Here is a 10,493-nt window from a genome sequence, read left to right as displayed (position 1 = left end):
GAGAAATTCTACAGAAAAATAGGTGTAAGAATAAAGACATACGTTTAATGCTTAGCCTCAACTAAAAAGGAACATAAAAATACAAAATTTATATTCGGTTATGCGCAGACGTCTTCTTATAAGGACCACCGGGATTAAATAGAAGTTTCCGGTAAATAAGTGCTGCATCCACGAGACAGGACACTGCTGCCAGGAATCCAAACACCTGGGAACAAAGACACTTGGCGTCACTGGGTGGCTGGTCTGGGGCTGCGGTTCCCGCAGCTTACCAGGCCTGCCCGCCGCTTCCTCCCCTCCGGGGCTGAGACCCCAGGGCTCATTTTATTCTCATCCCCATGTTTCCCAGTCACCCCCTGGAGAAAGGAAAAAGACCATCTAAGTGAGCAGAAATGATATTCAAGTGGCTCTCTTGGCTTGCTCCTGGACGCGCCGTGGGAAGCTCTGTTGTTGGTATTCAGTTCTCCGCCAGCATTTCAGGCCCCAGTAGGAAAGTTCGAGAATTTGACTTTCCCACTGCACATTCATTTGGAGAAAGGGTTAACATTAACACCACCTCAAGATGGAACCAAGGCATTAGTAACTGTGATAGAAGCTGTGGAGAACTAGGGTGACATGATGCTCCAAAGTGAATGCTGAGAGGCTGGGCTCTGCACTCTGGCTGCATCCACGAAACTGGTGAGATTCTAAATAGGCCTCCGGATAATAACATCGAGGTGGAGGCAATAAACTAGAGAGAACACGGACTTCTGGCATCCAACGGCTGTCTGAGAACTGGTGCCCTGGGCAGAAGAAGGTGGGGGTGTCCTTCCTCACATGCTGTCCAGTCCCCGACATCCAGGGGCCAGGAAGCCTCTGCTGGCTCCAGCCATCGTGGCTTCTCCCCGGCTCTGACCACACTGAGTCCCTCCTGCCTAGCCTTTCCTGACCCTGCGTCCTCTCCCTTTATTCCTGGAGAACTGCCATTCTGCTGCCCGAGAGAGGTGGTTGCTTCCTCTTTCCCATGTCCTGCAGTAACTCTGTCAACAGCTGTCTGAGCTCTGGCCTCCTTTGTGAAGCTCTAAGTGACTCGACGATAGGGCACACGTTCAGCCCAGTACCCTCCCAGGGCCCTGCGCATCGGCCGTGTAGGCCACATCATTCCAGATTTTCCACTAGCCGTACTCCAAAGCTTAAAAAAGTGAAATTTTAATAATAGATTTTATTTAGTGTGATAGATCCAAAATGTTACCATTTTAACATATCCCGGCTATAATAAAGTTATTAAATATTCTATATGCTTTTTTTTTTTTGACAGCAAGTCTTAGAAATTCAGTGTGGATTTCACACATACAGCCCACCTCTATCCAGACCCACTGCACTTCCAGGGCTTGGCAGCCACGTGGACAGCTCAGCTCCGTTCCTTGACAGCACCCGCCGGGGGCACTTAAGGAATGAGTCAGTCCTCTGCCTGGTCCCTCTTTCTCAGAGGCACATGATTCTCTTTAAAGACAGCTGGGGAAATTGCTGTTCTGGTAATATCTAATTTCTAGAATAATTCCCATCCCTCATGAAGTTGCTCGGGGCCTAATATGGGAGGTGAAAGTCCGTGGGTGCTGACATGCGTGGCTGGCTGAGTGTGTCAGTTCTGAGGTAGCCCATGCCATGAACAGAACAGGGAAGTAGGAGGGGGCTTACGGAGAGCTTTCTAATCCACTTCCCTAGATCAGAACCTGGAAAAGCCAAGTGATTTTGAATCTCCCATAAGAAATCTCAGAAGAATATTGGCTAGAACTACAACTGACCTGACTCTCATTTTTGGCTTGCTTTCCAGGATAGAGTCGGATGGAACTAATTGGCTCCTCATCAAGCAGTGTTCAGGACAACCCTTGAGTACATTCTGTTCCCTTCTCACACGGCATCTATTCTATTCCCTCTGAAGAAGGATCTGGACAGTAAGTGAGTAAACATAGAGCAGCCCATCTCACCTTAACAGGTAGTGTGTGTCCTTTTCTTTAAAAGGGAGAGCTATGAACCTCATCCAAGTTTCCTCCACATCCAGGTTCTGGCATCTGAGAAACTCATCCAGTAATTACTGCCGCAACCAGTAATGCCTTTCCCCCTCTAGGGTAACCTACATACCTCTGGGACACATGTAGGATCATCTTCACTTGGCTACCTTCAGCTTTACTGTGAAATCACCTTAATTTCTTCACCTTAACCAGGATAAGTCTTCACACACAAAAACTGGCAGAGGAGCCCCCGGGAGGACAATGATATCGTTTCTTGTATATATTTTCCAAGTAAATCTGAATTCTGATCAAACCTAAAGGAAAAACTGGAAAGACCCCCCCCACTTACCCCTCCCAGGACTGTGGACAGTGTGGTTTCTGGTAGCAGCGCCAGCACGGCTATGATGATCATAAATGTCACTGTAACCAGTGAGTTGACGACATCCTGAAAACACAGAAGAGAGATGAGCTTTACATGAAGATCACCAAAAACGACACCACCACAAACAAACAAACAAAAGTCCCTTAAAGATTTTGACAGTTCTACTTTATTAAACACATTTATTTAGTGATTATCTTGTAGGAAACCAAACAATAGTAAAATGACACCTGTGTTGTATTTCATTGACAGGGATGCTTTTAGCCTGTGATGCACCTGTCGCTTACTGAACAGGCTTCTTTTTTAAATTTAAATGCAGTCAGAGGGAACTTACCTGGTTGGGAATGTGGGTGATGTGTTATGGAGGAGGTTTACACTAGAACGGCACACTGCCAGGTCAGAGCGGCCCGTTTTAGTAATATACAATGTGGGGTTGTCTACAATGTAGATCAAACAACCTTATCACGTTACTGAGTTACCCAGTCCTGTCAATTCTACCTTATTAACACCTCCTTTCTCTCCAGCTGCTGCTATGAACCTTCACTCAGGCCTTTATCATTTTCATGCCTGATTTATAGTAACAGACTTTGAAGTGGTCTGAGTCTCCCCTCTAGTTTTGTTCCCCTTCAATCATTATTGACAGTGCCCACCCCCCGGTCATGTGACGCTCTCCTACTGAAAGATTCCATAGCTTCCCATGGCCTTTGGGTTAAAACCCAAAGTCTTGCATGCTCTGACCTTTTACTGCCCCTCAAGCCTCCCCTCTGGCTCCTATCTTCACAACTCAGTAGCCCAAACAGTCTTAACTACCTGGGCCAGGGGATCACACTGCCTGCCCCTAGACCCTCACATACACTGCTCCTTCTGCTGAGAAAGACCTGCCCCCCTGTCCGTCTGCTGCTCAATGCTTTCGTCCTCCGGCCTGGGCTCCGCATGCGAGCCCGTTGGGATTTGCTCCCTACTCTTGCTGCCTCCGCACCGGCCTGGGTCAACAGCCATGGCAGCAGCAGTGACACTAGCGTGCTCGTCTGTCTTGCTTCTTGGCTACATTGAAAGTTTCTCATCCGCATATTTGTGTTTTGTCTCACCAAAGAACCCTTTTCAGAACCTGCAATTCGTGGATACTGAACATTTGAATAAGTGACTTCATCAGATCAAGAGCAGAGAGAATCTAGTTTTCCTAATGGAGCGGAGGCTCGGTTGGCGTAGCGCCGTTTGTCAACAATCTGACTGTCAGTCCTGCTCCTTAGGGAAATGGTGACGACACATAGGCCACTCTCCCTCTCGGTATGTTTCGTTGAACGTAGGGTTCCAAGTTTATTACTGTGACATGTAAGATGTTCCAGAGGATTATTATAGTTTGGAGAAAAATAAATCTATAATGTATACGTTTTATGAACCCTGGAATAGTCACTATACAACTTTTTGAGTATAAGAGTAAGAAGATGTGGGCCACACTCAACATCTCCTTGAAGAAATTCTTAGAACCATTTCACTGAGCCCTTTCTGCCACTTACTGGTATTTCAGCTCTGAGGAAGACTTTGTTCTTTTTTCCTAGACCTCCCTCCAATAAGGTTCAGGTCGAAAGTGTAGGTCAAGGAGGAGTTTGGAGAGAGACTATCTATTTCCCAACTTTCCCCTGTTTGCACTGATTGTGATTAGCCTGAAATATTCATCGTTGGCCCTCAAAAGCCGTTCCGGAAGATACTGCTTTAAGACAGGTTTATACTCTGAGAATAGTTTTGAAGCTCTAGCTCCTGAATAAGGGCTATCAGCTTAGAGTATCAGGACTCTGGAATCCTAGAGGATGATCAGAAATACAGACGAGGAAGACTGACCAGTCCAGTCAGAGAGGGGCAGGGCTGAGAGGGGCGGGGAGTGGTGGAGGATGTCTTAGAAGGGAGACACCTCAGTTTCTCTTAGAACCAGCTTATTGTCCAGGCTAACGGGGGTCATATGCACTTTAATTAATAGCTTCAACTGGCCTATGTTGATCATTTCTAGAACCATCTGGACACTCTGTTGGGCAATTATTTCTAATACTGTGAGTATGACAGATGCCATTAAATAAGCTTCCACATGCTATTAAATAAGCTTCTACAAGATGAGTTAAAATTATTTAGCACTAACATTTTAAAGTAAGACAACATTGTACTTTATTCAGTGTCCCAAATTATTTTGATTTTCTGCTTAGTGATCAGGGACATGCAAGTTGTAGATACTTGTGTATCCGCCCCATCTCTACCTCAGTTTTTAGGCCAGCTCAACATGCATTTAAAAGGGAGAGTTAAGGGCCTCCCCTGGTGGCGCAGCAGTTGAGCGCTGGGCTGCGAACCTGCCCGCAGCCTCTGCAGCGCCGGTTCGATCCCCGGCCCCCGGCGAGGGTCCCACATGGCAAGTAGACCTGTCCTGCCGCCCGCTGCTCCCCTCAGCAGTGTACTTCATCAGTCTGCCTGTTCTGTTCCCCGCTCTGGCTCTGGTGAATTCTCTCACCCTCCCGCGCTTCTGACTGTACCCAGTGCTTGTATAAATAAATAAATAAATCTTTAAAAAAAAAAAATAAAAGGGAGAGTTAAAAAAAAAAAAAGGTCCAGCAAAACAAATAGCAAAATGCAAAAAGAAAACAGAAACAAAAGGGAAATAAAGATTAAGAATGCTCCATTATTTTATTAACCATGATCTTAAACATTTTTTAGACAATCTACACTTAAGTGAATCCTCCTAACAGATGGGACAGTCACGTCACTGAGAGATGGAACTCGGAGAATTTATGCTCTGAGGCGGCCACATTTCCTGAAAATCTCCCCCGGGACAATTAGCACATTAGCAGAGAGCAGAGTCCCTTCTTCCTAAGCCTGTCAAAAATTACCTTAAAGGCTTAACACAAAATTAGGAGGATTTATTAAAATGTCTTACTATGTCAGGAAAAAGCTGTGATTTTAAATGAGGAAACGGAACACTTACAAGCAAAGGCCAAAATAAGAAGGTCATGTAGCGATCAAGTCTGAGCATATATAAAATTATGAAAAATAAAACAACGACAACTTCAAATCCAGTGACAACAATGTATGGTTCAGGTGCTTGCGCGATAATAAAAAGGGTCATAGATGTCACAGTTAGTGCCTGTAAGAAAAAGAAATGATTATTCAATCACCGAACGTAAGTTTAAGCTGTAAAAAACAATCGTTTCTAAAATAAATATATGGGCTTCTGCCACACACACACACACACACACACGTAAAAGAGGCATGGCCAAAGTGTGTGGGTGCTGATTATCTTTGTGTCTGGGAGCCTTGGTGTCCCTCTTTTCTTTAAATTTTAAAAAAGATTTATTTATTTATACAAGAACCAGGGTACAGGACAGATTTGCGGGAGGATCCACCAGAGACAGAGTGGGGAACAGAACAGGCAGACTGACAAAATGCACTGCTGAGGGGAGCAGCGGGCGAGACAGGAGAGGTCTGCTGCGCCATGTGGGACCCTCACCGGTCTGGATTGAACTGGTGCTGCAGAGGCTATGGGCAGCTTCACAGCGCGACACTCAACTGCTTGTGCCACCAGGGGAGGCCCTGGTGTCCCTCTTTTAATCTCACTACTCTACCTGTACACCTAATACTGTTACTTCTCACATCTGTTGCCTTGCTCTTTTTCCATTAAATGTTTTCTTTGTCCTTTTATACTATCAATTTCACCTCCTCCACTCTCTCCTTCCTTCCTAGAAACATATCTAAGGTGTCTTCTCTTAAAACTGAAACACATACACACACCTTCCTTTCTCTCTGTTCCCCGCAGAAACTGTTTTCTATTTCTATTTTCTATTTCTTCCTGCAGCAATCTTCAAACAAGTATGTACATACTCTGCTATAAACCCTTTTCGTCGACTCACCACTCCTTAACTCTCTCTTTTTAGGATTTAATTTATTATTTTATTTATTCATGCATACAAGAGCTGGGGTACAGGGCAGAGGGGTGGGGAGTGAGAGGATTCACCAGAGACAGAGTGAGGAGCAGAACAGGCAGACTGACTGAAATACACTGCTGAGGGCAACAGCGGGGAGACAGGAGAGGTCTGCTGCGGGGTAGCTCCCTGGCCGGGGATCGAACTTGTGCTGCAGCGGCTGCAGACAGTTTCACAGTTCTGTGCTTAACCCCTTGTACCACCAGGGAAGCCCCCACGCCTTAACTCTTTAACAATCTGGAGCCTGCTGTCCACTTTAAACTGAAGAGTGTTGCCATGAAAAATACTGGGTAGCAAACATTTAAAACTGTCAGAGAAAAACAATTCTCAGAAAGACCCTCCTGTATGGAAAAAAAACAACCACCACCAATTCTGAGGCTTCACTTTTTACATACTTCCTCTTACCTAAATACAATGCAATCAGAATTGACAATTTAATTAAATAATAATACTAAAAAGATCAGAAAATCATTAACCCAACTTCCTGATTTTCAAATGAAGATATGGACTGTGGAAACGTTAAGTGACTTAAAGGCAAAAATGAGCTGGTGAGGTCCAGGAAGTGTGTCAATGGCATGATGCTCGGAGGAGACAGAGCCCCACCCAAAGTCTCTGTGTTCTTGAAATCTAGTTTTGTCATGTCTTCCGTTGCTAGAGTTCTACGATCAGCCTGCCAGCTGATGGCATCTACATACTCTTAAAGCTACACAGGGCACTTAGTCATAATTCTTCCGGTTACTTTAGTAATGTGAAAATAACCTTTTCCTCATTGAAATTGGTCCGTTTGATTCAGTAGGGAATGTCCTGATGGTCACCACCAGCCACCAGGAGGTGCCAGAGACACCAGGTGTTAACAGCTCTTTGTGAGTTGTTGGGCTACAAACACAACAAACAGCTGTTTGAGATACCAAGCCTGGGGCCTTTGCTGTGCCTTTCAGGCAATATCAGAGATAGGACCAGAGGCAGGTATGGCAGCCCAATCTCTGCCAGGCCTTTGGCTTCTCTTCCTTACTTGGAGGGTCAGCTGCTGGATGCTGCTTCGTTCTTCCGAGGCCAGGAACAGTCTCCTCAGCTCCCAACAGCGCTGCCTTTTATCTTCTTTCAGGAAACCCCACCTACAGGTCTGATTGGACCATTTCAATCCTATGACTGATTGGACCATTTAGCACCTATCAGCTCATAGTTCGCACCTGATGGGACCACTCCACCATCCAAGTATAAAAGGGAACTTGGTACAGCCCCAACCTGCCCTGATCTCAAGTCAGGCCCATAGGCTGTTGGGCTCTGAAGAGCCGCAGCCAAAGCCGGCCTGCATTGGAGCCTCGGCCTGAGAGTCTGCCTCTGTTGCCACGGCTCCTGCCACGAGGCAGGGTTCTGTTTCATGACTAAAATGAATCATCCCATGAGCCAGAGATTTTTCTCTTGGTTGTCTTTGTTCCAGGTCCTAACTCAGATCTTGTGGTACATTAAATACTCAAGTTGTTTTTGAGGGGAATCCTATGTCAAAAGCCAAACCTTTCTTACAAAACTTTGTCCCTTCTTCAGTATTCCAGAACTTTCAGTTCCTGGCCTAAAACAACAGCCCCTCAGATCACGTCTCCTGGATTACTGACTCCCAACCCAAAGCACTCTCTCCATTCTTTGAACTAAAGAGTTGTTTTCTTATGTATTGTAACTTACAGTTATTTCTCAGGTTCGTAGATTCTGGTGTGGGAAGGACCTTCTGTGCAATTTGTTCTACCCAATCACTGACATTCGAAGCTCTTCCAACAGGTCACTGAGTGCTCATCTGTGCCTGTGACCTTTGCCCTCTGGGTACCTACTGCCTTTCCAAGTGGCCACTTAATTTCAGAACTTTCCCAATATAAACTAGTTCATATGAAGTGGAACTGTTGTCCTGTTTCCACCCTGGCTCTCTGACATATCATCTCTTTCAAAAGAATTTCCTGCCCCTTTTTCTCTTCTTGAATTCTCCAATATCTCCTCCTAGGACAGTTTCTACCTCTCTCACTGGCCCCGTCACTGTCCTCAAGTGATGATTCATTCTCTCCAAGCCTCTGAGCATCTGACTGAAGTCGATGCTGGTGCCCCAGAGACCCGCAGATCCATCGTCCTTGCTCTGAACGGTATCAGCCGCGTTCCAGCACATCAGACTTCTGGCTCACAGGAGGAGACCAGCATGCACGGACACCTGGGTCTTTTATCTTCTTGGCTTCTGAGTGGGCCACCTGCAGCGGCCTCCCTTGGTAACCTGAGTTCCTGGCTCGTGGGTCCTTCAAGTGTAGGTCATTCATGTAGAGATGCTGGTTCTGCTTCAGGAATGTGAGGGTAACCCCCCGATGGGGAGGACAGTACCTCTTTCTCCATCTCCACCCGCCCGACCCCCCCCTGCCCCCCATCCCCCACCAGGTGCACAGCAAAATGCCAGTCTTCTAGGGAGGCACTGATGGGAAAAACCAAACCGAAAGAGAAGACCAGCATTCCGCTTCATGCGTTACAGCCACAGCTCCCGGCCCCGCAGCGCGTTTGGACACGGCCCCCATCCCACGGCCGGGTCCTCACCAGCCGTATTATCTTCACTTGGCCTTTCACGCTGAAACAGAAAGGGCGACCCTTTACTTTCGTCACCGGCATCGCCCCGGCAGAGACAGCAGCAGCTCCTTCCCTTCGGCCCTGAGCGCACCACTAGGCCGAGCCTCGAGCCTCGAGCGGGGGCTGCAACCGCCACTACCGCGGGGCGCATGGACCGGCCCGGCTTCCCGCCCTCCAGCGCGCACGCGCCTGTCACCTAGGTGGGGCGCGCACGTGCCCTCTGCAGCCAGTGACTGTGGCTCCCCAGCTCTGCATCAGACGGCCCCCAAGTGGGAGAGGGGGAGGCGCGGGAGGAGGGTCCAGGAAAGGCTGCCCTGCTCCCCCAGACCATGGGCATTCAAAGGCCGCCTCCTTAGGATTTCCCTCGGGGCACTCCGTCTCCAGGAGCCACCATCGCCCTCTGCGCATAGCATTCACCACCAGCTGACACGGTTTTATTCTTGCCTCCTCCTAGTGTTTGTTCTTCTCTAGAACAGCCCGCGGCCCTTCAGATCCTCGAATACACTTGGTGGTGTTCACAAGTCCTCCCACGAAGCCATCGCCCCACCATTTGGAGCCTTTCTTTTTGGGGATGTGAAGTATTGGCGCCCCCATTTATGTGATTTAAATTCCGTCGTGGATAACCTGGCCAGCAACCCAGTCCATTCAGACCTCTTTGGAGCCTGCCCGTGTCAGCTTCAGTCAAATCAGATCAGCAGGGACCTTCAGCAGCCTCCCCCCAGGTCAGTCACAAAAATGTTGAATTCACGCCTGAAGTTTGTTTATGGGGGGCGCGCTGCCCGGTGCGCGGTCTGTGCAGATACACAGGAATACAAGACGGGGCGGGCTTTCCAGTAACCAGATCTAGAGGCTGGTGGAACCCTCTTGCAGAAGACTTACCCCAGCCCAAAAGGCGGTTGAGTGATGTGTTCTTGAGCAAGGGGGAAAAGCTCTCCACGCACACACATGCGCGCACACACGCTCACTCTCTCTCCTACTCCTTAAGGCTACTGCTCCGGGGCCAGGTCTCATCTCCTCCCTCCAGCTCACGCCCCGCCAGGGCTGAATCTCTGCTCTCTGGCTGTGACTGGGGCTTGCGCATCCTCCTCAGCATCTGATTTTCTCTGCAGTTGGAATGTGGCCTGTGCCCCCTGGGCAACCAGCACAGTTAGAGTCCAGACCCTGGAAAGGTCAAAGTCCAGAGGAAAGAGGAAAGGCATAGGCTTGAATTCCAGCTGCACCCCTTCGTGGACACTTCTGGTCATTTTATTTTATTTTGTTTTTAATTTTTTTTAAATTACCTATTTACAAGCAGATCTATTTTGCAAATACTTTCTTTTTTTTTTTTTTAAGATTTATTTATTTGTTTATACATGCACTGGGCACAGTCAGAAGCGCGGGAGGGTGAGAGAATTCACCAGAGCCAGAGCAGGGAGCAGAGCAGGCAGAAGGACCGAAGCACACTGCTGAGGGGAGCAGCGGGCGGCAGGAGAGGTCTGCACACCATGTGGGACCCTCCTCCGGTGGCCGGGGAGCAGCCGGGGATCGAACTGCGCCACCGCCACCGGGGAGACCCACTTCTGGTCCTTTTAAACA

At 47.9% G+C, this 10,493-nt stretch overlaps 1 protein-coding gene across 1 annotated transcript; it reads right to left on the bottom strand.

Annotated features, from left to right (window-relative positions):
- Window positions 1-24: 24 nt before the first annotated feature.
- LOC119248910 (chemokine-like factor) lies at window positions 25-9,062 on the bottom strand. The gene is made up of 4 exons (XM_037515817.2): window positions 8,889-9,062; window positions 5,333-5,491; window positions 2,338-2,433; window positions 25-205 (listed from the first exon to the last, which is right to left on the bottom strand). The coding sequence occupies exons 1-4, from the start codon at window positions 8,958-8,960 to the stop codon at window positions 89-91; spliced, it is 444 nt and encodes a 147-aa protein (XP_037371714.1). The 5' UTR covers window positions 8,961-9,062; the 3' UTR covers window positions 25-88.
- Between the last annotated feature and the right edge of the window lie 1,431 nt (window positions 9,063-10,493).

The sequence above is a fragment of the Talpa occidentalis genome, unplaced genomic scaffold, assembly GCF_014898055.3.
Source record: "Talpa occidentalis isolate TD23 unplaced genomic scaffold, MPIMG_talOcc4v2.1 talOcc4.17, whole genome shotgun sequence".
NCBI lineage: Eukaryota > Metazoa > Chordata > Mammalia > Eulipotyphla > Talpidae > Talpa > Talpa occidentalis.
Note: the sequence above shows the minus strand (reverse complement) of the source record. Positions and strands in the feature narration are given on the sequence as shown.